Genomic DNA, 27300 nt, shown 5'->3' on the forward strand with positions numbered 1-27300 from the left:
AGAGCCTCTGCAGTAGCATAAAGAAATGGCAGCCATGACTGCACACAGTCCAACTGTCCCCCGTTTACGGGGGCCAGTCTCTATTTTTCAGTCTCCGTCCCTAGCAAGATGCACCCCTGTTTTGGCTGGGGATGGGGGCAGGGGACTGCTTGAGCTCCCGTTCTTTGGGGCTCAGCCCCCTCCCCTCATCTCAAGAAGGTTACGTCTTGGAGTCTGGACCGGAGGCACCCAGTCTGTGGCACACATCCGTGTCAAAGCGTGCAAGTGAACACCGAGGCAACACCACTGTCACCTGCGAAATGCTGGAGAAGGTTCAGGGGGGTCCAGCATCTGCCCCGAGAAACGGCACGGAAGCCCTGGTGATGGGGAGTGGGGAAAGAAGCAGAGGCCAGAGGCTGGGAAATCACGTCTGCTTTTACACACACACCCTCTCCCATGCAGAATGACCTCGGTGAAGCATTCTGAGCTCTCATTTTATCGTATTTTTGAAGGTCAGGCACTGTCCTTTCCCAACCTGGGGCCCTGTCTGGGGGATGCTGGGAGTTGTAGTCCAGAGCATCAGGAGGGCCCCAGGTTGGGGAAGGCCAGCATACACGTTTGCTCCTGTTTGGGTGTAGCTGTGGTGTGGGAGGAAGTCGTCTTACACCGAGGGAGACCACTGGTCCATCCAGCTCAGTTTTGCCTATGCCAGTAGCCTTCAAACGTTTCGGACCTGCGACCCACCCTTAGCCCAGACATACATTTGGGAAACCACTTTCTACATTTTCAGCACCTTAAATCAGGCCACCAGTGAAAGACCAGTAGTCTATCCCTACTGCTAGTGGCTCTTCAGGGCTTCCAGCCAGAGATCTGATCCAGCTCAACCTGGAGATATCAGAGATCGAACCTGGGACAGTCCACATGCAAAGCAGATGCTCTCCAAAGCAGGCAGAGAGGAGAAAGTGGAGAGGGAGCCACATTTCTCCCTCTCTCATAATGCTAGCACTCAACAGGGTCCTCCCACGAAGCTGAGATTCAGGACAGACAAAAGGAAGGAACGGTGGAATTGGCTACCACAAGATGGAGTTATGGCCGCCAGTGTGGAGGGCTTTAAAAGGAGTTTAGACAAAGTCATGGCAAGTGAGAGGAGACATGACTGAGGTGTACAAAATTATGCATGGTGCAAAAAAAGGGGATAGGGAGACATTTCTCTCTCTCTCTCTCTCTCTCTCTCTCTCTCTCACACACACACACACACACTATTAGAACCCAACAGGGTCATCTCATGAAGATGACGGGGGCGGGGGAGTTTCAGGACAGAGAAAAGGGAGGACTTCTTCACACAGCACAGAGTTAAACTACGGAATTTGCTACCACAAGATGGAGTGATGGCCACCAATATGGACGGCTTTAAAAGGGGGTTGGACAAATTCCTGGAGGAGAAGGCTGTTAGTGGCTACTAGTCCTGATGGTTCTATGTTACCTCAAGTATCAGAGGCAATGTGCCTATGTACAGCAGTTGCTGGGGAACATAGGCACGCATGTTCTGCTTGTGGGTTTCCCAATAGGGGCATCTGGTTGGCCACTGTGGGAACAGAATGCTGGACTAGACGGAGCCTTGGTCTAATCCAGCAGGGCTCTTCTGATGTTCTTATGCTCTGTTGCTGAGCTACAGTAGTAGCTAAGGGGCTGAAGTATGAATCAGAATGCCCCCCATTCCACCCTCCACAATCTAGTCTCACTTCTGCCATGAAGCGGCCTCAAATCCGCACCAATTTAGATGCTTTAAAGCAGGGGTCCCCAACCCCCGGGCCACGGACTGGGACCGGTCCGTGGTCTGTTAGCAACCGAGCCGCAGTAGAAAAGCACCCACCGATCCGAGCCAGGATGAAATTCAGACAGCAAGGAGGGACGCCGCCGGAGTTGCTGCTGCTGCTGCTGGAGGATCTGAGTAGTCTCCAAGTGAGAAGTGCGAAAATCAGGAACGGCAAACTCCTACAAAATAAAGAGTGGGGCACAGTTCGTCAGTATTTACAGCAGAGGTGCAAATCGCAAGTCCGGAGGACAAATTCAGCCCACCGGGGGCTCCTCAGAGGGCCACGCCTCCTTCCCCTGGCTCCATCCTCTTTCCCCCAACCATGGATCCTTTGGCAGTTTCCCAGCTTTTGTGCAGCTTCTTCTCCCTATTTGAAAAAGCTGGAATGCCTCTCGTAAGGCTTAAAGCTTAGAGCTGGCAGTAAGAGCTTCAAGGTACAATAGGCTGGCAACTGGGGGTATTCTTCCCCCCCCCCCCCGCTTTACCTTAGGCCCTGCCCTGAATTTGACAAGTTGTACTTCTGGTGGAGAGGGGGCAAAACCCCACTATCACCTGGGCTTTTTCCTCTCCATATAGTGAAAGGGGGGGACGGGACAGGGTTTCTCATCCTTACTATTGCTACCTATCGACAGATCTTTCAGCGCGCTAAGGTTTGTCTTTCCAACTTACTGGGAAGGTATGTATGACTACATACCCAGGATCTTGGAATTGTTATAGATCACAAGCTGAATATGAGCCAACAATGTGATGTGGCTGCAAAAAAGGCAAATGCTATTTTGGGCTGCATAAATAGAAGTATAGCTTCCAAATCCCGGGAAGTACTAGTTCCCCTCTTCTCAGCACTGGTTAGGCCTCATCTGGAGTCCTGTGTCAAGTTCTGGGCACCACACTTTAAGAAGGATGCAGACAAACTGGAGAGGGTTCAGAGGAGGGCAACAAAGATGATCAGGGGACTGGAAACAAAGCCCTATGAGGAGAGACTGAAAGAACTGGGCATGTTTAGCCTTGAGAAGAGAAGACTGAGGGGAGATATGATAGCGCTCTTCAAGTACTTGAAAGGTTGTCACAGAGAGGAAGGCCAGGATCTCTTCTTCATCATCCCAGAGTGCAGGACACGGAATCATGGGCTCAAGTGACAGAAAGCCGGATTCCGGCTGAACATCAGGAGAAACTTCCTGACTGTTAGAGCAATACAACAATGGAACCCATGACCTAGGGAGGTAGTGGGCTCTCCCACACTGGAGGCATTCAAGACGAGGCTGAACAGCCACCTGTCAGGGATGCTTTGACTTGGACTCCTGTATTGAGCAGGGGGTTGGACTTGATGGTTTTATAGGCCCCTTCCAACCCTACTATTCTATGATTCTGTAACTAGGAAAGTATTCTTATTTTAGCAGGCGGGAGGGGGCATAGGAAAAAGGGTGTTTTGCCCCCACTGTTAACTGAGGTGCCAACAGAGTTTTCATACAGGAGCGAATGGCAGCATTAGGGATGTATGGACTGTGCAACATCCATTTCGTGTTCTGTGGACTGTCAGGTGCCTTTGGTTCTGGCAACTGCCTATCACCGGAATCTGATTTTTTTTTTCCGAATTTGCACAAATTTGCATGTGTGCAATTTTCATGTACGAAAATGCACACATTTCCCCCAAATGTGCATTTTCATGGTTTAGCCTACGGGAGAAATGCACATTTTTGGCCAGGTTCTTTTTATTTTGCATATTTTTCTGTGACAAAATTTGGGAAAGTCAGAAAAAACGGTCCGCAATGCCAGAGAATCCACCCGACGGGACAAGCCGGTCCACTGTGGAATCTGCAGCTCAGACTCATTAAAATCCTAATTCATTTGGTTCTGTTGCGGACTTCTCCAACATCCCTAACATCCATACAGTTCTATGGAGAGAGGCTAAAACACACACCCACAGACAAAACATACCCCTATGGCCTACTCCATTGTTTTCAGGTGAGACGTATCTCTCCCACTCCCACGACAGCCCAGCCAAGTGCAGCTTGTTTTTCTTGTCCTCAAAAAGTGAATGGGAGCCACTGAGAATTGGCCCTGCTTCCATCTGAATAACCACCTCCCCAGATTGAGGCTTGGATTGGCAGGTCGGTCAATTGGCCGGTCAAATATTGACAACTGACCACCTAGTATTTGAACAGCGTCAAATATTGCCAAACATTCCAAGAAGCCACGACGATGGTGATAAGGGACTGGCATGCTGCCCCCTTAGGACTGCTGCCTTTAAAAACAGATTTTCTTTGTTTTAATTGTGGTGACTCCGTTTTACATTTTTCTGGTCCTGTTTTGTAGCTGGAGACCAGCCTTGCCCAACATCTGGGGCCCCTCCAGATGTGTTCGGGCCCTCCAGCATGGTGGCCGGCAAGCGTTGTTGCTGTTTTTAACTAAAAATAATTTAAAATAATACATAAAAATAATAAATACTGAACAAAAATATGAGAAAATAAATTAAGTGAAAAAATAAATCAAAATCAAATGAAAAAATAAATCCAATAATACAAATTATATAAAAATAAGAAAACTAAGGATAAAATAATAGTACCACTGCTAAGCTTTGGCTCATCCCCAAAACGTGACCATTATTTGACCTGTCAATTCACGAGATCTTTTTTGAATAGCCAAATACCCAACCCTGCCCAGACTAGGTTTCTTGGCCACACCCCTGCAACAGGGAACGGAAACTCAGGAACTGGCATGCATGCAAATACATGGAAACTTGGGATCCTAGCAGTGCCCGCCCCCACAGACCATCCACGGTGCCTGCCGCTGCTTGCCTGTTGGTGCCGGCCGCTGGAGAACGTATACTGCACCGAGTGCGTCGGGTATCGGCTCTGCTCTGTGCTGAAGGCTCCTTGGTTCGGAGGGTAGCCCGAGCTGGACATTCTCAGAGATGTCTTCCTAGGGCTGTGAGATCAAGACTGGGGAGCCATCGAGCTGCTAGGAAACCACCTGGAAAAAGAAGGAAAGAGATGGGTGACAGGAAGCCAATGAGACTCACAGCGGTGGTAGTCCCACAGCTCACCTCAGCCTGGCTGCGACTATTGTTGTGAACTGCCCAGACAGCTTCGGCTACTGGGAGGTATAGAAATGAAATAAATAAATACCGATGGGCGCTAGTGGAACAGAAGCATGTTTGCACATGGTCTGCCTTCCCCCAAGCCCTTGAAATCTGTTGGACTGCAACTCCCAGCAACCCCAGCCAGCATGAATGGGCATGCTAGCTGGGGACAGCGAGAGTTGGAGTACAACACACCTTGAGGGAGACAGTTTGGGGGAAGGCTGCATTCGGGCCTAGATTTGGGCATGCGCCTCAGTGTGGCTTTGCCCCAGCCCAGTTGCAGGGGAGGCCGCCTTATGTACCATGTCAGACTCCCAGTCCAGGCAGTCCAGTGTCATTTCCTCTGACTGGCAGGGGCTCCCCTGGGGGCTCCAGCAGGGACAGAGCACTCCCATCACCAACTGCCCGAGACCCTTTCAGCTGGAGAATCCCAAGAATGAATCAAGGGGCATCTGCAGGCCAGGCAGGGGCTCTGCAGCTGAGCTACATGGCCAAGCTGGAAGCAGCACAGCTCCGGACAGGCAGCGCCCCAGAGGAAACACCTAACTAGGGATGTTGGGGAAATCTGTGGGAGAGTGGAATGCAGTGAGTTTTCCTAGGCTCAGCACCCCTGCACTTTGTTTCAGTTCCCACTGCAGCAAGTTGGGCCACTTTGCAGATTTTCCAGGAATTTTGCACATCTGGGGGGAAGGTTCTTCAGTTTGCACAAAATTCTGAGTAATTTGCACAAATTATGGCTGGATATGCACAAATTATGCAAACTATGACTGAATTTGCGTAATATGCGCAAATTTGGCCAGTTGCGCAAATCGCTCAGAAATCAGTGCAGATTGCAGAACCTTCCAAAAAATGCACAAAAAAAGTTCCCGGAGTTTGGGGAACAGCCTGCAGCTTGGCTCGCAAAGTGAGTTGTATACGCCACAGAACCCTATCGAACCAAAGAAAGAACCGGATTTCCCAGCAACAGACATCCCTACGCCAACTCCATGCTGGTGGTTTTCAAGGAAGGAACAGATCAGAGAAGATTCCCTGAAACACAGCCCATCTCCTGCTCCTGCGGCTGCGCACTCCATTGCAGGGCGAGATCTCTGGTATGTTTTAAGGCAGCCATCCCCATAGCCACACTGGCTAGAGATGACAGGAGTTGCAGTCCAACAGATCTGAGAGGACAGCCAGTTGGGAGAAGGCCGTTCTAAGCCGTGTGCTCAGTTTGCACAAGGTTTCTACCAGCTGGTGCCCTCTGCAGACTGAGGGCACACACCAGGACCCCCTGCAATGGATGTACAGACGTTCTGTAGACAGGCCTCCTCGAGAGGTGCAGAGTTTGAAAACCCAGTCCTCTGCGCCATCACTACAGCCCCTGGCCCTTCTGCTCTGATCCCAGCTTGCCACTAGCAGCATCCATGCAGGAGGTCTGGCCACCCACGTTACTGAGTAATAGCGCAAGCTGGTTCAAGCAAGCCGAAGCAGGCTCCCTACCCCACATGCAGACGCAAAGGGTCAGGACTAGGTAAGCCCAAGCAATATTTTCGCAGATTCCGATATGAAATAGCCCCGTTCTGACTAAATGTGCAGGTTGGAACTCAGCGATCCAGCAGATTTCACACTTTCCCCCCGACTGTTGCTATGCAGTCCTCAGCAGTTTAAACAGATCAAAGGATTCATTTAAAATCTGTTCTTGAGAGATAAAACACGCATTTAAGTCTGTTCTTGCAAATGCCTAAAAAAATATATATATTGCAGGTTAATGCAGAAGCCAAATGGAGTCACTGGATAAAACAAGAGAAAAGCACATGGATCAGGACGAGGCAGGTTTGCCATAGGCATGGAGAGATTTCAAAAATGGCAATCGACCGAAGCATGAGCCAAACTCATCTACTGCATCAGCCTTGTCCCTCAGAGAAACTTCCTTGGGCTATACAACATGGCTCAAAACCAGGCTTGATTGTCTCTGGTTGACTATTTTAAATTGTTTTAGATATATGTGGTGGTGGTGGTGGTGGTGGTGGCGTGTGTGTTATTTGTTCTATGTCATTATATAAAATATAAAACCATTCACGTAAAGTATTTTAATGGTTTTTAATTTTTGTGAACCATCCAGATTGCTTCGGCTATGGGACGTATAGAAATATAATAAATGAATGAAACGAATGAATAAAAACCAGACAGCAAAGCATACAACACCATTTTCACACACACACACACACTCCAGCAAGTGAGACACAATTTTAGCATCGATACAGGCTGCTCAAAGTGGGACAATACTACAAGTGGGCTAACGTTTCACATTTCTAGCCCTCTGGGTTCAACCGGCATTCCGCTAATAAATTCTGCGAGCTCTCCCAAGCGCGAGGAGGAGCTTGTGACAAAACGTCAATGTAAAAAGAAGTTGAGCACACACGCGTGTTAAGCACCCGTGTAAGGAGGAGAAGGTCAGTGCTGGCAATTTTTAAAATTAATTTTACATTACAGGTGGAGAACCTCAAACCAGGGTGCCAACTCAAACCCCCCAGGGTTCTCCGTAAGACCACACCCCTATTCCCTCAACCACCAATCATCTGGTGGTTTCCTGGCTTCAGTGCAGTTTTTTCCCCAGTTCTAAAAGATTAAAATGCCACCCCGACGGCTTCATTACTGGCCATAAAAGCTCAATGTGCTGGTGTTTTTGGCCCCACCCTCTTTTCCTTAGGCCCCACCCACCACTGGAATGTGCCCCCCAAGAGCTTCTCCAAAATTGAGCCCTCATGGCTCCAACACCAAGGGTCTGATTCAGTATAAGGCGGTGTTCTGTGTTCTTAGATGCTGCAGCTCTCTACCTTCACCAGAAGATAGGCGAACAGGGAAAAACGGTGCCACAGCAGGACTGGTGACTACTCAAATGCTCCGAGAGAGATGATTATTCCAGGCTGAGCCTGTACAACAGCCCTCTGCCACCTCTGATCTCAACACCCATGCACATTTCATGCCAAGGTAGTGCAGTTTTAGCCTTGTGCAACATCACTCTTCAGACAGCCAACTTAGCCAGAAACCTGTTGAAGGGGCGGGGGGGAGGGGGGCGGGGAAGCCTGTGCAATCATAGAACCAGCCGATCAAGTCACATCTGAGACTAGCAAGTCACCAAGATGACAGGTTGAACTGCTGAGCAATTTGTGGAACACAAAGCCAGCAGGGGAAAGCTGGCAGGGGGGATCAAGACAGCAGCTCACCCAGGGATGGGCAACCTGGCACCCTGCAGTTGTTTTGGACTACAATTCCCATCAGCCCCCAGCCAGCATGGCCCAGGGGGTCAGGGGATTATGGGAGCTGTGGTGCAAAACATCTCAACGGCACCAGTTTGGCTACCTCCGAACTAGCCCAACGCTCCACAATGAGGCTAGGCCATCTATTCAAGAAGATGGGCAGCTGCTGAAGGCAAACAGAAGAGGCAAAGCTGATAAGCCCCAAACTTTGCTGCAGACAGGAGCCATCAAGGCCAGGGTTGTGCGGACATTGCAGTGCTGCAGAAGCAGAGAAGAAGTACAGAACACAATCATGGGCACAGAATACAGCTTCTGGAAAATGTTGGCTTTCATTTAAAACAAGAAGCAAGTTCCTAGCCCTTATGGATACAAATACAAGATATGCTTGGAAGCACAACATCTGGACAAGTGGCAGAGCCCTGTCCAGTGCTTCCTAAGTAGGTGCTGTATTGTTTTAACGACTGTGGCAATCAACCACCGCCCCCATAAAGCCCGTCTCACTTCCCGTAATTGAGGGAATTGCTATACAAAGCTCCAATTAACATGAATGAGACAGGGCAGTGGAAATCCCAGCTAGAGATGAGGAAGACTGATAACTCCCCTGTGCCAGGCAAAAAGTTAAATGGTTGATGCTTCTGTTACTAGGAACAGAAAGGAAGTGCAGTGCCTGGTCGCCCAAGGGCAGAATTCTTTAGGACAGCACCTAGAATGTTGCTCCCCTAGCCAGGCAGGCAGAGACCCTGCCCTCCAGGTGATTAGCCCAGAAATATGAGTGGTGATGAGCTATGCCCTAGATTCATAGGCCACACATGGGACTGGTGTATTGTGGAGACAGGAAGCTCATGTTCTGTCTCTCTCCCCTGAGGTTTGCCAGTTTCCTCTAACCAACCAGCCCTGGGACAATGACAGCCTTCTACTAGGCACTGCAAAGAATCCACCCCTTAACAGAGAGAAAGGACCATGTCCAGCTGAACCGATAATCCCATAGATTTCAAAAATAGCACCACTTATGTTTGAGGCCGAGAGACTGAGCTTCAACTAAGGCAGAGAGGAAACCCCATCCCCAGACCCTCTGCTATCATTCGCAGCTGCTAGTAACTGTCACCTGTTGCCGTTCACTTTGAGACCAGCAAGGAACGAAAACTCTGTGGAGCCCTGATTGTGTGGTGGGTGAGCCCCGCTAGAATGTCCGTTCCAGAGGGGCCAATGCCATTTCAACGGGGTCCAACTGCTACCCAGGGTTGCGGGGTCTCTTTCTGTCCAAGGGCCAAATTCAATTCTGGAGAAGTTCTCGGGGGCCACATCGCAGGGCTGGGCGGCGCTGAAAGCAAAGACGACGGCACCAAAGGCAAAAGGGGTGGGGCCAAAAATACAAAAAAATAACAGCTTCTTGTAGCTTAAAATTCTTATTGCCAGCAACTAACTATCAGGAGAGGCATTTCAGCCATTTGCGACGCGGGGAAAAACTGCACATGCGTCGTGAAACCACCAAACGATCAGTGGTTGGGGGAAAGGGGGTGTGGCCATTGGGGAAACCTCGGAGGGCCTGACTTGGCCCCTGGGCCTGAGGATCCGACACACCTGTGCTACCCATAAGCTGTGCACTCTGAGCGACCCTATGGACGATGAAGGGAAAGAAAATCTGCCTCGGGAGATTTCATGCAGATACAGACAAGCTAGAGACAAACTGCATCGCAGTTATCCCAGAGACACACACTCATCAGCAAGGCTGCCTGAAGCCATCCCTAAAAAGACAGAGAAAATGGCCTTGCACTATTCATCTATGTAGCCTAGAGATGTGAAGACTGGGGGTGGGGGGTGGGGATACTGAGGGGAAAAACTGAAAAAATCAGGGAAGAAAACTGTTTTCCCCACCCCAATTTTCCAAAAATCCCTCAGGGAAAAAACAGGGTTTTTAGATTTGTTTGTGTTTTCCCCATGGATATGGGGTGGAGGCATGTTCCAGGCCTTCAGATCTCTAGTTGCATACTCTCATCTAGACAGAAGTGTCCACACCTAAAAAAAAGATATTGTAGGGCTGGAAAAAGTGCAGAAAAGGGCAACTCAAATGATCAAGGGACTGGAGCATCTCCCCTATGAGAGAAGGTTACAACAGCTGGGATTGTTTAGCTTGGAAAAAACAAGGGTCAGGGGAGACATGATGGAGGTCTACAAAATTATGCAGGGTGTGGAGAATGTGGAGAGGGAGGCATTTTTCTCCCTCTCTCAAAATACTAGAACCCAATGTGGCCATCCTATGAAGCTGATTGGTGGGAGATTAAGGACAGATCAAAGGAAGGGCTTCTGCCCACAGCACAGAGTTTAACTATGGAACTCGCTACCACAGGATGGAGTGATGGCCACCAATTTGGATGGCATTAAAAGGGGGTTGGACAAATTCCTGGAGGAAAAGGCTATCAATGCCTACTAGTCTTGATGGCTATATATTACCTCCAGTACCAGACGCAGTGAGCCTTGTACACCAGTTGCTGGGGAACATGGGTGGGAGAGTGCTGTTGCGCTCCTGCCCTGCTTGTGGGTTCCTGGTCAACAGCTGGTTGGCCCCTGTGTGAACAGAATGCTGGACTAGATAGACCCTTGGTCTGATCCAGCAGGGCTCTTCTTATGTTATAAACACTGACTACTCGATAATTTCCCTGGAGAGACCAGGGATCAAACCTGGACCTTCTGCATGCAAATCAGGGGCTCTACCACTAAGCTATGATCCCTCCCTGAGGCAGCGACTCTTTTTTCTTATGGGCTGTATTTTGAACTGAAGGAATGGCTGAAGGGTCGGCAAAATGAGGTCTTCCTTTCCAGGTCTGTGAGTAGGCCTGGGCAAAAGAGCTCTTTAATTCCCTCTTCCACAGCAAAAAGCACAACAGAGACTCAGCCACAGTTTGCCCCATTTTGCTCCAGCAGCCAAACACTTTGGAGATGATGAATCTACTCCCTGCTGGAGGAGGGACGACATAGAACTCATTTCACTTCAGGATAACATGCAAACAGAATCTGAGTATGGCATGTCCACCCCAAGGAGCATCGCTATCAGGAGGCACAGCTGGAATCGGAGGAAGGACTCGGAGAAGAGGCGGGCTGAGAAACTTGAATAAGTGCTTTTTTCTGCACTGTTGTTGTTGTTGGGGGAGAGCCGGTTCAGTCTAGTGGGCCATGGATTAAAAGTCAGGAAGTTCCTGCTTGAAATTACACCTTCACCATGTGTCTTCATAGTGTATCCCCAGCCCCTAAGGGGAGTGCTCCAGTTCAGGGCCTCACCCAGGCTGGAAGAGGAGCTTTGTAGTGCCCCGGGGGCAGAAGCAGGGGAGAGAAAGACACTTTTCCCTCCCCCCACCAAGGCCTTCCCCTACTGAGTTATTTTTATTTATTTATTGCATTTCTATACTGCCCAATAGGCAAAGCTTGCTGGGCGGTTCACAAAAATTAATCGCCCCCCCCCAATTTAATATAAAATACAATCTAAAATGTAAACATTTAAAACTATAGTATAAAAGTAAAACCAGAATAAAACCTAGCAGCAATGCAGAGATTTAAAATACAACAGCAGATTTAAAACAGAACTAAAAGGCTGGAGCAGGTCAGACTGATGGAGGCTCAACATCCTCTCGCCCTGTTGTGTTGCGTTCTTTTCAGTTTGTAGGGCTCAAGGATATGGACAGGGTATTGGGAGCAGCAAGGGCCACCAACAGTATACCCTTGCTCTTTTTGACTGCCTAAATCAGCCCACTTGGGACGGATGCTGTGGCTAAGGAAAGTGACTAATGCCTCTTTGTGGGAGGGGGTTGTTCCCTCTTGCTTAAAGAGGCAGTCATGAGATCTATACGAAAGAAAACTTCCCATGATCCAGGAGATTCATCTAACTACACAGGACAGTCTCAAATGAACTGTTCTTGGCGAAGATGATTGAGGAGGAGGTGGCATCTGATTATCTTATCTAACCCATTTCAACTGGGCTTTCAAACAGGGTGTGGGACTGAGTGCTTTGGTCATCTTGGTGGAAGACCTACAGCGGGAACTGGATGGAGGAAGCACAACGCTATTAGTTCTCCTGGGCCTCTTGGAGGCTTCCGGTACCATTGACTATGGTATTGTTTCAGACTGCCTGGCAGGGCTGCAATGTTCTTGTGTTAATTTTCAGCTATCTCCCTGGTATACTTAGCATATGACCAAACCATGATGCCAAAACCAGCACAAAGATCCCAGAGAGTAACCCATTCAAAGCAGTTACTGCGAATAGGAGCCACAAAAAGTGGGGAGCCTAGACCTTTCTTAAAAAGACTTGCTGGATACTCAGGGAAGCGTGGAATGGAAGCAGGCATCCAACATCTAACACCCTGCGGGTCACCTTGCTAAGCAGGCGATCTTGTCCTCTTTTCCCAACCTGTCACTGTCAAACAGTGTGAAATTAGCCTATATGCAGTCTTGTCTTGTCAATTTCCATGTATGTTTCCTCTGCACTTCATTCCTTTTGACAGCTGAAACATATAAGGATAATGCCAAGGCAAGGCTAGACGTTATCTGACAGCCCCAAGTGCACACTTGCGCAACTGTGAAAAACTGACAGATGATGATGATGATGATAAGTGCTGTATGTGCTGCATTGATGGGCATTTTTCGACTGCTAGTCAATTGTTTTGATTTTGTGTGAGATATCAGCATTTATATTAAAATGCTGTTATATTTTTGGATATAAAAGGTTTTCCTTTAACCTACTCTGTTTTGGGGGTTGCAAGAGGTTAGGGATTGAATTAGTTTACTGGTATTGATATTTACCATGAAACCACAGGGCAAGGTCATTTGGAGCTTTGGACTAAGATGCCACCAATATCCTGATGATGCCCAGCTCTATTGCTCTCTCGCCTGACAAAGAAGCAGTCAAACCCCTTAAATACTGCCCAGTTTGGTAACAGGCTGTATGCAGGTGAACAAGCCGAGGCTAAACTCAGACAAGATGGAGGTCAGTAGAAATTCTGACCTGGGGAGTGGGATACAACTTCTTCTGGAAGGGCTTGCGCTCCACCTGAAAGATCAGGCCTGTAACTTAGGAGTGCTCCTTGATCCTACGCTGTTGCTGAATCTTCAGGTGGCAAGCAGGGCCTTTGCACGATGATACTTGGTACACCTTCCTGAGTCAGGTCTGACTTGGCAACAGTTATCCATGTTTAAACACATCATGTTTAGACTGCTGCAGTGCTCTCTACGTGGGGCTACCCCTGAAAAGTGTCTGGAAGCTTCAATTGGTGCAAAGCACAGCAGCTAGGCTGCTAAGCGGTGCAGGGGATCGGGACAATATTACACTTGCCTTGACAGACCTGCATGGGTTGTCAACTGCTTTTGGGGCTCAATTATTCCGCCTTTTTCCCTCTTCCAAGGAACCCAAGATGGCTTACATGGTCCTCCTCCTCTCCATTTTATCCTCACAACAACCCAGTCAAGACCTAATCAAATTAAATAGATAACATTTCTCTGTGAAATTAATATAATATGCCAAATAGCACAATTTTATATGCTAACTGAGCTATAAACAATGCATTTTGTTGTTACAGCAGTATAAAACAAAGGTTTAAAAAGGAAGTAGATACTGAATATATTTCATTTCCCCCCATATTTCTGTGTTTCATGGTGTGTGATTTTCAAAAACAGTGGAGGGAATGGTCTTATTTTTCTATGGTTTCAAAATGTCTGGAAATTTTATATCACTAGGCAAGTCACCACCAGTCAACCTAACCAACTTTACATGGTTCTCTGTGGATATAAATGAAGACTGAAGTTTCCTTAGAGCATCTATGATAGGGTAGAAAGAAGTCTAAAATTTTGTCAATAAACTTGAGCACTTCCAAGTATGTTTCATGTACATTACCTCACCCACAGGAGCCCTCTCCAGTGGGTCGGAATTATCCCACAATAGGGCCCTGGCTGTGGCTCACTGGGAGCGTACCTCCTTCACATGCAGAAGGTCCTGGGTTTGATCCCCGGCTGGAAAACCTCCTTCCTGAAACCCTGGAGAGCCATTCCTGCTACTCAGTGCCGACAATACTGGACTAGATGGGCCCAGGGTCTGACTCAGTATAAGGCAGCTATGTTCCTATTATTCCCATATTGCAGATGGAGAGACTGAGGCCAGGAGACAGCAGTTTGTCTAAGGCAGCCACATGTGTCTCCCCCAGTGAACCTCCCACCCCCCGAAATCCAGGCAGACACACACAAAAAAATCTTTTAAAAAATGGCAAGCTAATTTTGACCATTTTTGTGCTCCATAGCTGCAACGGAGTCCCAAAGGGGTCAAAATTAGCTTGCAGACAAGCCAATTTTGACCCTGTTGGCACTCTGTACCAGTGCCAGGAGCCATTTTGTTTTTATTTCCCCTGTTTTTGACACCTGCAAGGGCAGATGCAGCCTAATAGGGGGAGGCAAAAATGAGCCGCAGATGTCCCAAAAGTTGCCCACGCCTGGTCTAAGGCCACCTGAGAAAACAAGAGACATTTGCAGAACTGGATCATGGAACACAGGAGTCTGCCTTTGACCAGGGCAGACTATATGTCCTTGTTTTGTCTACTCTTGACTGGCAGCAACTCTTTGGAGTCTCTGGCTGAGAAAGGTTATCCCCATCACCGGCTACTTGGTCCTTTTAACTGGAGATGCCGGGGATCAAACTTGAAACCTTCTACACACAAAGCAGGTGCCTTAACACCAAGCTATGACCCTACCCCTGACAGCAGTGAGATTCAAACCGGAGACTTCCTGGTTCATAGCCAACCCTGCCAAACACCAGCTCCCACTCCCACTCACAAGTTGAGAAATCGATACAGAAATCATACACCCAAGTGTCTGAAACATTGACACAATGATTGAACCCACCAGAGCGAGAAATTATCTGTGAATCATTGATTGTTTAGATGGAGGAACGGCCACCTCTCTTCGGCAAAGTATGGTGGGGAAGAGAGGCTAGGGAGGAGAGGTGGCAGAATAACTTTGGATGGCTGTGATGACCTTCACAGCGGGTTATGCACCGGACAGGACACAAGTCTATGCAGCGTCAATCAAGACCCACAAGTGGGGAAGAGCTACACTGCAGGGGGAAGCCTGCAACATCAGCAGAGAGCCACTTTAGAGTAAACCGCTTTCCTCGGGGCCCTTGGCCGCTCAAACCATCAGAGGCCTGGCATGCTGAGAGAATTCCAGACCGAATGGCTGAACTCCGCTGCCATCCGCGACACGCACGCCCCAACCTGAGGGCAGCCGGCAACTAGACAGCATGGAGGGAGGGATGCTTTTCAGCCAGCAGGCAACTTCTCTAAACGGGGCAGCCTTGCAGAGGAGGATGGCGAGACGACTCCTCCTCCTTCAGGGCTCAGAGGAGTGGGAGAGCCATCCACGCCCACCAGCCCACCTGCGTCTAGACAAACGTTCTTGTGGCATGCCCACAGAAAGGCGAGGATGACGTGTGCCGGGGACTTCCCCTAGCCAGAATCCTCCACCCCCCTTCTTCCTGGCCCTATCAAATGTTGCTGCCTGCATCGAACCTTGTGTTATGAGCTACCTACACCCCGAAAAGAACTTCCGCCATGTAACTGTGCCAAGCTGTAAGGGATCCATGTTATAGCCCCACCCTCCAGATATGCTGGGACTACAATTCCCAGCACCCCAGCCAGCTCTGCAGGGTGGGGATGCTGGGAGTTGTAGTCCCAGCATATCTGGAGGGCTCTGGTCAGAGAAGGCCGTGGAAGCCTGTCCCATCCTGAAAGCAAATATTACACACCAGTGTGCGGGACCCTGACCCATCAAGACCCAACAAAGCCTCGCCTACCTCCAGTTCGGCCTCAGGCACCAACCCATCCACTGCCCTCCACCATTTCCACTCCACCCACCTCCCTAATCAGAGCCCTCGGCCACTTTCTTCAGCCTCTCCCCCTATATATAACACAATTCCAGCCCTGCTTCTGCTTTTTCCCAGAAAGCTCCACCAGTGTCCAAGGCCGCTGTATGAAACCTAACAACAGAACAGGAAAACTTGCAGCCTAAAGCACTTTGTTCCGTCACCCAGTCCACGTCCCTTCAGCCTAGGACATCCTTCCTGCAAGCTGGTGCCCTCCAAATGTTTGGACCTCCAACTCACATCAGCCCCAGCCAGCATGACCAATGCACAGGGAGTTGTAACCACAAACACCTGGAGAGCATGAGGTCAGGAAAGCCCAGTTGCCAGCACTGTATGACAGGGGCGGCCCTCTAGATGTTTTGGCCTCCAACCCCCATCATTCCCTGCCATTGGCTATGATGGCCAGAGCTGATGGGAGTTGGAGGCCAAAACAGCTGTAGTGGCACAAGCTGCCCACCCCTGTTGTAGGAGATGTAGGTCTATAATTTTTTGTGTGCGCACGCACGCACACTACTCTGTTGTTTATACACACACACACGATGGATAGATTTTTAAAAAAATTATTTTTATTGCGTTTTAATCACATATTTTCAATGTACTCAGTGAGCACATAAAAATATTCTAAGAAAACAAAAACATTACATAGGAAATTCAACTGGGATCACAGGAGTTTCAGTGTACTAATAAACTTATATTTAATACGATGGGAAGATTACCAGAGTAATTTAAGAATATATTTAAACTACTCTGTTGTCAATCCATCCATCCTTCATATATATATATATATATATATATATATATACATACACACACGCGCGCGCGCTTCCCCGAAACACATCACACCCCTGAACGCCCCTCTGTCTCTCATCATTTTCCAGTCAAGCTGATGCACAGTTCTCACCAGAGCGGGATAAGCAGCACTGTTGACACACCAGCACTACGCCAGGGTGGGATAAGCAGAGAGAAAGGCCCCCTCCCCAATGCCCCCCCCCCGCCAAGCCTGAAGAGCATCTCATTCCCCCACTAGTCCCGCAGTGCAGCCTGTGCGCTTCTCCTCAGCAGCAAGGCCCACTGAGTTCAGTGCGGCTTACTCCCAGGGAAGCACGCATGGGATTGCAGCCTTTGTCAAGCCCCTAGTTATGTTCCTCTTCCCCAGGCCGGCTCAAGTGCAGCCACCCGTTGCCAGTTTTTCCCATGACAACACAACCCTCCCACAGAACAACGCCTGTTCTATCGACACCAGCCTTACTCATCCTGGGGCCCTTCAGTTGCTGCTGGACTACAACTCCCATTAGCCCCCAGCCAGCATGGTCAGGAATGCTGGGAATTGGGGTAACACACGGTCCAACAAATGCCCTCTCCCCTCCACACCTCCCCTGGTTCTTCATCACCTCCCTAACCTCTGAACGTCCACCCTCACCCCCTACCCATCTCAACTTCTCACCTAGGCCATCGCCTCGCCTCCCACCTCAGCCCCCTTGTAAGATTAGCCTTCTCCAAAGGCTTAATCAACATTATTTCCAACACCACCACAGACACGCTCACACACAGAGTGGCTTTTCCAGGACCCCATGACTTCCTCCCACCCACACTACCTAGTCTGTTTCTCCCCACACCTCTCTCCTCTCCTGCCTCTTCCTGCCCCATGCTGTTAGCTGGGGAGGATGGGAGTTGTAACCCAACACAACTGGAAGATGCCAGGTTGGGGAGAATAGCATAGTGGTTAGGAGTGCTGGACTAGGGACCCAGCTTCGAAACTCCACCCAACTGCAACACTTGCTGGTTGCCATCTCTCAGCCTAAACTACCTCATCAGGTTCTTGAGAAGAAAACACTGGGGGGAGGGATATATAATTTGCCCTGAACTCTGTGGATGAAGGAGGGGGAATATAAATGTAATAAATCTGAAATGTATAAAAAAACCTCGCCCAGATTGACCCCTCCCTCTGCGTACCTGCCCGATCTCCTGCCTCTCAATTTTATGCCCTCAGTCCTACTGAATTTAGCCCCCTCCACTCACACCCATCTCCTCCCCCCTTGCAATACATTTACTCCCCTGGGAGTAAATCCACATGGAGCACAGTGGGGCTTATTTCCAAGTAAACATAGAAGGGTAAATTGCATAGCGCGGCTGGAGTCCTCTCACTCACACACGTACTAGGATGAGGGAGAAAACCCCAAGGAAGACAACAACGCTTACAGCGCCACCCTACTCGCATCCACGTAGAAGTAGCACCCCTCACCTTCCATGAGGGATATTCCCTGGTAAGTGTGCATTGGGACTGCAACCTCACAGTTCAATCTGATGCATATTTACATCCCAGGCAGTAATCCCCATTGATCATCGCAAGGCTTACTTCTGAGTAAAAATCTGAAAGGCTTGCCCTGTAGGGCTGAAATCCTAAACACTCATTACTAGGAAGTGATTCCCACTGCAGATAGTAGAGCTTGTTCCAAGTACACATGCTGAAGATTCAGGTTGCTGATCTCCTTATCCCCACCACCACCACCTCAATGTGGTCTCTCTCCCAGCCCACCTGCCTCCCAACAGCTACCTCTTCCCCTCCCACACCCAGTACTACCTAATCCAGCCTTCCCCAGCCTTCCAGATGTGCTGAAAGCTCATCATGCCATGGCATCTTGGGCTGATAGGAGCTGGAGTCCATCCCATCTGGGGAGGGCTGATCTGTTTAAACTCAGACTCTACAAAGATGCACTCAGGCCAAGCTAGGCCTCCAGACATTTTACACTACAACTCCCATCAGCCCCCAGCCAGCTTGGTCAATAGCTGGGGACAATGGGAGCTGTAATCCAAGGTGGCTGGGAAGGCTGCTTCACACAGCAGGCCCTCTTGAGCATAGCATCACTGAGCATGCCTAAGGATCACATGGGAAGGCAAAGCTCGGAAGGACACACTTAGGAAGGAAGACGCGCCATGGAAGACAAGGGCCTTTACTTCTAAGTAAACAGGCTTAGGATGGCCATAATCCTATATGCACTTACATGGGAGTAAGCCCCCAGTGCACTCAATGGGACTTAACTCCAAGTAAACAGGCACAGGATTCGGGCTATTTATCCTCTCCCTCCCCTGCCTGCTCCTCTCCCCAGAACCTGATGAGGTTAGGCAGCTTACAGTGCAATCCTATGCATGTTTCGACAGAAAAAAATCCTACAACTCCCTGCATTCCCCAGACATGGAGGGCTGGGAAAGGCTGGATTAGGTAGTATAGGGTATGAAAGGGGGAGAGAGGTAGTTATGGGGAGACAGGAGATCAGGCAGGTGGGGAGGAGAGAGACCACATTGGGAGGGGCGGTATCAAGAGATTAGCATGGCTGGCTAGGGAATGCTGGGCATTTTAGGACTTTTTTCTGTCGAAACATGCATAGGATTGCGACTTTAGTTACCCTCTTCCTTCTCTTCATCTCAACAAACATGCATGTAAGGACTGCATTCTGAACACACACTCTTTTACATGGGAGTAAGCCCCCAACAGGGGCTTACCATGGCATAAACATGCATAGGATTTGGACTCTCTCAGTTGCAATCCTATCCACTCTTGCATGGGAGAAACTGAATTCAATGGGACTGACTTCTGAATAAAACATGTACACAGGATTTGGAACTGTTAGTCTCCTTACCCTCTCCCTTCCCCAACCTGTCCCTCTCTTCAGAACACAATCTGAGATGTGGGAAGAAGTGGGGGATCTTTTGCTACCATCTCCTCCCCACCCCATGCTATTTATTATCCCACTGCCCCCACCACCACCCCAACGTAAGAAGAAACATGCTGCATCAGACCAGCATTCTGTTCAACCTGTGGCCAACCCCAACAGGATTTGGGATTTGTTTCCCCAACAGGAAACCCACAAACAGGACATGAATGCAGCAGCACCCTACCACCCATGTTCCCCAGCAACTGGTGTACACAGGCATACTGCCTCTGATATTGGAGGTAGCATGTAGCCATCAGGACTAGTAGCCATTGATAGCCTTCTCCTCCAGAAATTTGTCTAATCCCCCAATCCAAGTTGGCAGCCATCACAACATCTTGTGGAAGCGAATTCCATAGTTGAACTCTGTGCTGTGTGAAGAAATTCCTTCCTTTTATCTCTCCTGAGTCTCCCACTTTTCAGCTTCATGAGATGACCCCAGTGGGTTCTAATATTAGGAGAGGGAGAGAAAAACCTCTCCCTCTTCATTTTCTCCACTCCGTGCATAATCTTGCACACCTCAACCTTGTCTCCCCTTTCCTCAGCTTTTCTCTAAGCTAAACAGTCCCAGACATTGTCAACTTTCCTCATAGGGGATTTGCTCCAGCGCTCTTATCATTTGAGTTGCCCCTCTCTGCACCTTCTCCAACTCTAAAATATCCTTCCTGAGGTGCAAATAGTAAGAACTGCGCTGCATGTCTGCAACAACACAAGTGCACACACTCTTATTAGGGAGCAAGCCCATAGCAGGGAATAAACATGCTTAGGATTGGAGTGGTTTATTGACCACCTTCCCCAACCTGGTGCTCTCCAGATGCTTTGGACTACAACTCCCATCATTCCCTGAGCCCTGCCCATGCTGGCTGGGGGCTGATGGGAGTTACGGTCCAAAACAAGTTGCAGCTCTGGCCTGCAACAGGGTTGAAGGAGCACGGGGCCAAAGTGGGCTGGGGGGAGCACGGGGCCAAAGCGGGCAGGGGCAGTTTCTTGAGCCCCTCCCCGCAACCTGTCAGATCACCCTCCCCCCCCACTCCGCAGCCCCCTCCCCGCCCTGCTCCCCACAGCGAAGCCCAGGGGCGGCTCCGCTCCGCTCGGCGGCGCCTCGCCTCACCTCATCCTCCTCAGGCGGAGCCGGAGCAGCAGCAGCAGCACCTCCACCGCCTCCGCCACGGCCGCCATCTTGGCTCCCCCTCCCCCCGGCCCTGCGGAGCCGCCGCCGCCGCCGCCGCCGCCACCGCCTCCTCTCCCTCCCTCAGTCCTGGCAGCGGCACGGCAGCGCCGATAACAACAACGCGGGAAATAATTATAACCACGGAAACAACATTTACCTCAGCCGGACGGGAGTCATGTATCCGAACATTCGCTCAAGAAAAAAATACACACAAGGAGACAGGCGGCGTTTCCACCGCTCAGGCCAAGGACGCTCACTATCGCCCTTCCAGGACCCAGCGGCAGTGAATCCGCCCGCGGAGGGAGCTGGAGTTGGGAGAGCAGGACACCAGTTCGTAGCCAATCGGCGCGCAAGGCCTGAAGGGGCGTGGCCCCGAGAAGCCGACCAATGGGCGAGAAGACTTGAGGAGCCCCCCCCCCGTGGCGAAGGCGACAAGAGGAGGGGAAGCATAGAGGTACGAAAATAAATAGAGCGACCAACAAGTTAAATATCTCCGGGAAACGACCATAGACTTAATTTTTAACAATCACCTTGTTTTCCCGCGCAAAAGAAGGAGAACAAAATCCTGGTTTTGCCACTACTTTTTCTGAAGGGGGGAGGACATATTGGTACCCATTTTCATCTAGTGCAAAAATATCTTTGTTCGGCTTTAAGGGTTCCGCCAGACTCGTTGTTGTTTTGGCCGCAACAACAAATGTAGCTAAGGCCGCAGCCCCATGGATATTGCAACAATCTTGGATTTCTCCATTGAGTTCCATAGGCAGCGCTCACTTCCGGGTGGGGGAGACACACGCAAAAAAGATGCCTTCCAATTTAATCCCAGAAGAACGCTATCAAAGAAATGGTATGGGTCCCTCTATTTTTTCTATCTCTTTGATTGGGCAGTTCTCCAATGGGAAAGCTGAGACCTTGCCAATTATTGTAATTCACTGAAAACTCCGGTGTAGCCTTTTGCAGAGTATTAATTAATTAATAATTAATTACTTGATTAATATGATTAAGTAAAAGAATTAATCACATTAATTCATGTGATCAATATAATCACTATAGCTAATTGATATAATTAATTTCATTAATTCATTAATTGTTTTTTAATCAGAGTATATTTCATCTTTCAGATGTCTCTCTCCCCTTGATATGTTATGGAAGGGCCTAACCCATGTCAAAAAGGTGATTCCCTCACCCTTCCTTATTGTACTTTGATGAAAATCACCCATCCGCCTAAACACACTTTCTCAAACAAGATCAGATCAATACGTTTTAATATCAGGGTTGTCAACTTTCCCCCTTTTTTTATAGACAGCATCTCTGCAGCTTTAGGACGTGTGTAAAAGGCAGAAATCAACAAGTGTCTCCCCTGCCACCCTCCTAGAATTGCAGTGGGGACCAAAAGGGTCACCTTCCTTTTCTCACCTGTTAAAAAGCATTTAATCTCTTTCCATAAAGGGGTGCTAGTCCTATTTATAACATTGTCTCTGTTGCAGGTACGACTAAAAGAAAATCTATAGTGAGAAATACCAGTACAAAAAGAATTCTTCGGGTACAGCAACAGAGAATGCAAAAAAGATTAATAGCCTCCCTCCCAGGCCCACATTTTTTAAGTGGTTGGTTCTGGCTTTGTGTGTTTGTTTTTTTAACCATCTGTATTGCATTCAGGCTTGAAAGAATCTGAATGCGTCAGGGATATATTGCAGGAGGTTGAAATATCTCTTTGAAACAGACAAAGCAACATTCCCCAGCAACTAGGAATGATTTGCAAAGTATTCTAAATGAATCACAAATGGAGAGCTCCTTCCTAGCACAAAATAAAAAAATAAGAACCTGGTTAGCTCAGTCCCAAATCTCCCATTTATCTTATAATCGACAGCATGTAGGCCAATGTATTAGAGACAGAGGTGAATGTAGCTGTAGAAACACCAGTTTAAATTTGTTTCAACCATGCTCCTCATACAGAATTTGGCAAGCCAGTCCCTCTTAGCCAGGGGTGAGCAACTGGTGGCCCTCCAGATGTTTTGGCCTGTGGTGAGGAGTGCTGGAATTGTAGTTCTCCAGATGTTTTGGCGTACAAATTGCTCTTGGACTCAAGCTGCAAGCCTGTGTAGTTAGTTGGGAGTACATCCTCTGTGGGACTTACTTCTCAAAAAACATGCATAGGATTGCTCTGTCAGGTGCCCATCTGTTAAAAGAAAATTATGGTGGTCATTCAACTTACTTGAGTACCTTGCTGGCAATGGTGCAGCTAGGGTTGGAACGTAGGGCCAAGGATCAGGGCCCTGCAGCCCAGACAGGGCCAAAATAACCCCCCAGAAAGCAGCAAGTGATGAGTACATCAGGGCAGCAGAAGCAAACTCTTTTTTATTCCTGAAGTCATGCTGGTGCTATGATTTAAGTGAGTTTAAAATGCAAAACTGCACATGCTCAGGGGTATTATTCTTTTTAATCAGGGTTGGCAAACAGTTTTGTTGTTATTGTTCATGCTCTGCCCCTATCTGGACAGGGATAACCTGGATTCAGTAACCTCTGCTGTGGTGACCTCCAAGTTAGATTACTGCAGGGCACTCTACATGGGGCTGCCCTTGAAGACTGTTCAGAAGCTGCAGCCTGTACAGAATATGGCAGCATGATTAACTGGGACCAGAAGGTCTGCGCATTTAACACCAATTCTGGCCTGCTTGCATTGGCCTGCCTGTGTGTTTCCAAGCCCGATTCAAGGTGCTGGTTTTAACTTACAATGCCTTACACATCTCAGGCCCGCAACACCTGATGGAGCACCGTTCCTGACATGAACCTACTTGGACACTACGATCAACATCTGAGGCCTTCCTCTGTGTGCCTCCTCCAAGGGAGGCTCAGAAGGTGGCAACAAGAAAGAACACCTTCTCAATGGTGGCCCCCCAATTATGGAGCGATTTCCCCACTGTAGCTCACCAGGCACCAACACTGTCATCTTTTCGCCACCAGGTTAAGACTATCCGCTACACCCGGGACTTTAATGGCATATTATCCTCCGAATACCAGTTACTGGGGAGGGCTTTCCAGACAAGGCTTTTATGGGGCTCATCACCCAGCCTCCTTCAAGGAATTTTATGTGGGCATCCAGATGTCTTGTTCCACTCACAACCCTCCCAAACTTTCCCACTGCTTCTTCTGTCTTTTTTCTTCCCACAGAAAATCCATTCATGAAAGAAAAAAAACCCCGAACAGCTGCACAAGACCTTCCAACAGGCAGCACCCTGCGTGGGGGCTGTTGCCTTCAGCATCTGGTTGGCCCCTGCAAGGAAAAGGATGCTGGATCACCACCACTCCTTGGCTGGTCTGTTATTATAAGCCAAAATAATTAGGAATTGAGCCTCCATTTTCAAAGGCAGTCTATCTCCAAGTCTCAGGTGCTGGGGACATAAAACTGGGTAAGTCCATGGCCTTCACGGTACAGGTTTCCGACAGGCATCTGGTCAACCACTGTGAGAACCAGGGGCCTGGATCTGATGGTCTTTTGGTCTCATCCCACAGGGATCCTCTCCTTAGATTTTCATTAGCCATGGAATGAGCCAGTGTGCTGGACCAGAGGCATAAGAACATAAGAAGAGCCCTGCTGGATCAGACCAAGGGCCCACCTAGTCCAGTATTCTGTTCACCCAGTGGCCAACCAGCTGCCCATGGGAAACCCACAAGCAGGGCATGAGTGCAACAGCACCTTCCTGCCCATGTTCCCCAGCAACTGGTGTACTCTGATCCTGGAGGTAGCACATAGCCATCAGGACTACTGGCCATTGAGAGATTTCTGCTCCATGAGACTAGTAGCCTAGTAGCCTTTGATAGCCTTCTCCTCCACGAGACCAAGGAAATACAGCTGTGGCAAGAAGAAGAGCTGTGGGTAGTCCGGGGAGCATCGTAGCTTTTGCAGATGCACCACACTTTGCACTTTAAGGCCATGCCCTCTTATTTATTGTTTCCAAGGCTCCGGCCCTTTCTCCCTCCGGGGGAGCTCCTTCTTGCTGGTTCTGCAAAGGGGGGGGGGGACTTTGCCCACGCCCTGCAGGTGAAGGGAGTACCACCTCTTCATCCACTCCTCAATAGTCGGGCCCTCTCGCGATTCCGGAACCATTCTTTCGCAGCCCTAGTTTCCACCCGGACTCTCCCTGCATGGGACTTCCGTCTTCTTTTCCCGCGTTATGGCGGTGGCAGCAGCTGTGGCGTGCGCTCTCCTTCTTCCTCTGCTGTGGCTGGTTTCTTCTTGGCGGCTTCGGGGCTGCCATCGAGCGAAGTGGCGCGGGCGGGACGGCCGGACCCTATTAGCCGAGGGACCGGCGCGGCGCGGCGATGACGCGCCCCGCGCCCTGTTCGTGACGGCGCACCCTGATGACGAAGCCATGTTCTTCGCCCCCACCATCCTCAGCTTGGCTCGATCCAGGCTGTGGCTGCTCTGCGGGTCCACAGGTGAGGGGAGCGGGGGCGTGCGCGGCGTTGCCTAGCAACCGTGACGCCAGCTCTGGCGTCGTTCCTCCCGCTGGGTTTCTCCCACCTTTCCCTGCGTTGGCCTCACGCGCCGTCGCGTGACGACACCGCGCGCTGACGTCACTGCGCTCGGCCATTTTATACCATTAGGAGGATGCGCGCGCGAGCGCCGGGCCGTTGTGACGTCATCTGATCGACGTCAAGGCTTCACAAACAGCCCAAGTCTAGGTAGTATTATGGGATGGGATGATGGGGGCAGCTCAGCGTGGTATGACGTCACTTCGCGCGCTCCTCATCCTCAGTTTGCCTCATCCATAAAATGGGCATATTAACACTGTCGTTATTAATAAGAATAATAATAGTTAATATTATTAATATTACTATTAGTAAATAATAGTGTTGATAATAAAATATAATAGTATTAATTTAATAATGTTATTGATATGCCTGCAACAGTGTTTGAGTAGCCACTTTCTGTGGTATGGTTTCTGTGGTACATAAATACATATTTATGTATTTGACATATATATCATACTACCCATCCTGCTATATTTCACTGGTTTACAGCAAGAATGAAAACATAATGATGCTATACACTATGCTATAATATAGAAAAAAAGATACAAAGGAGTTTTTAAAAGTGGCATTTTCTTATCAGGTCCACACAGATGAGGGAAAGACCATGCAAGCTTCTGAGTTCCACTGAACTATTCTACCATATGAAGAGTTCTGTGAAACTCAGAAGATTTTATAGCACTCCCAATCTACTGTTGGCCCACTAAAATCTAATTTTCGCATGTGGAAGCTAAAACAAATGGACTAGGGCCAATCTAGAGAGATACACATTTCCAAAATGAAATAACACAGCATGTATTCCTCAAACACCTTCCACAGCTTAGAGAACCGGCGGGGGGGTATGCTTGCCCAGCCGTGATGCGCCTTTCCCCCACCCCACCAGCCTAGCTTCTTCACCACAGTCTCCCTTGCTGCACCTACCCTGTTCCTCTACAACACTGTCTCCATCCTGAAGGATTTCAGTCTGTTGCATCCACAGACTTCTGACAAATACGTGCACCTCCAGCTCTTCCCTTCCTGGAATCCCATTAGTGTTTTGGAAAACTTGTTCTTCAGAACATAAGAAGAACCATGCCGGATCAGACCAAGGATCCATCCAGTCCAGCATTCTGTTTGCACGGTGGCCAACCAGATGCCCGCACGAAACCCACAAGCAAGACATGTGTGCAACAGTACCCTCCACCCATGTTCCCTAGCCACTGGTGTACACAGGCTCACTGCCTCTGGTCCTGGAGGTAGCATAGAGCCATCAAGACTAGTAGCCATTGATAGGCTTCTGCTCCATGAATTTGTCCAGTCCCCTTTTAAAGCCATCCAAATGCGTGGTTATCACTCCCATCTTGTGGCAGGGAGTTCCACAGTTTCACTCTGCGCTGTGTGAAGGTCCTTCCTTTCATCTGTCCTGAATCTCCCACCATTCAGCTTCATGGGATGACCCCGTTGGGTTCTAGTATTATGGAACAGGGAGAAAAATCTCTCCCTATCCACTTTCTCCACACCATGCATAATGTTGTACACCTCTATCACGCTTCCCCTCACTCACCTGTTTTCTAAGCTAAACAATCCCAGATGTAACCTTGCCTCATACAGGAGTTGCTCCAGCCCCTTGATCATTTTAGTTGCCCTTTTCTGCACTTTTTCCAACTCTACAATGTCCTTTTTTAGGTGTAGTGACTAGAACTGTACACAGTATTCTAAGTGAGGTCACGCCATAGATTTGTGTAAGGCCAGTATGATCTTGGCAGTTTTATTCTCAATTCCTTTCCTAATTATGCCTAACATGGAATTTGCCTTTTTCACAGCAGCCACACACTGGGTCAACATTTTCATTGCGCTGTCCGCCACAACCCCAAGATCATTTTCTTGGTCAGTCACTGCTAGC

The 27300-nt window shown here is 49.1% G+C and overlaps 2 protein-coding genes across 6 annotated transcripts in view; one reads left to right on the top strand and one right to left on the bottom strand.

The window, feature by feature from the left end:
• The window catches only part of NCOR1 (nuclear receptor corepressor 1), a 110976-nt gene extending 90055 nt beyond the window's left edge, over window positions 1–20921 (bottom strand). For all 5 annotated transcript variants that reach the window (XM_084822532.1, XM_084822530.1, XM_084822531.1 and 2 more), the window contains exons 1-3: window positions 20829–20921; window positions 4591–4765; window positions 1853–1974 (exon numbers count right to left, since the gene is read on the bottom strand). In XM_084822532.1, coding sequence (XP_084678658.1) covers window positions 1853–1974; window positions 4591–4698 — 230 coding nt within the window. In that variant the 5' untranslated portion in view covers window positions 4699–4765; window positions 20829–20921. The remainder of the gene's footprint in view (window positions 1–1852; window positions 1975–4590; window positions 4766–20828) is intronic.
• A 4118-nt stretch (window positions 20922–25039) lies between these two features.
• The window catches only part of PIGL (phosphatidylinositol glycan anchor biosynthesis class L), a 49290-nt gene continuing 47029 nt past the window's right edge, over window positions 25040–27300 (top strand). Inside the window, exon 1 of the mRNA XM_084822705.1 lies at window positions 25040–25325. Coding sequence (XP_084678831.1) covers window positions 25061–25325 — 265 coding nt within the window. The 5' untranslated portion in view covers window positions 25040–25060. The remainder of the gene's footprint in view (window positions 25326–27300) is intronic.

The sequence above is a fragment of the Heloderma suspectum genome, chromosome 16 (genome assembly GCF_057233095.1).
Source record: "Heloderma suspectum isolate Gila_16-S chromosome 16, 16-S_ref, whole genome shotgun sequence".
Lineage (NCBI taxonomy): Eukaryota > Metazoa > Chordata > Lepidosauria > Squamata > Helodermatidae > Heloderma > Heloderma suspectum.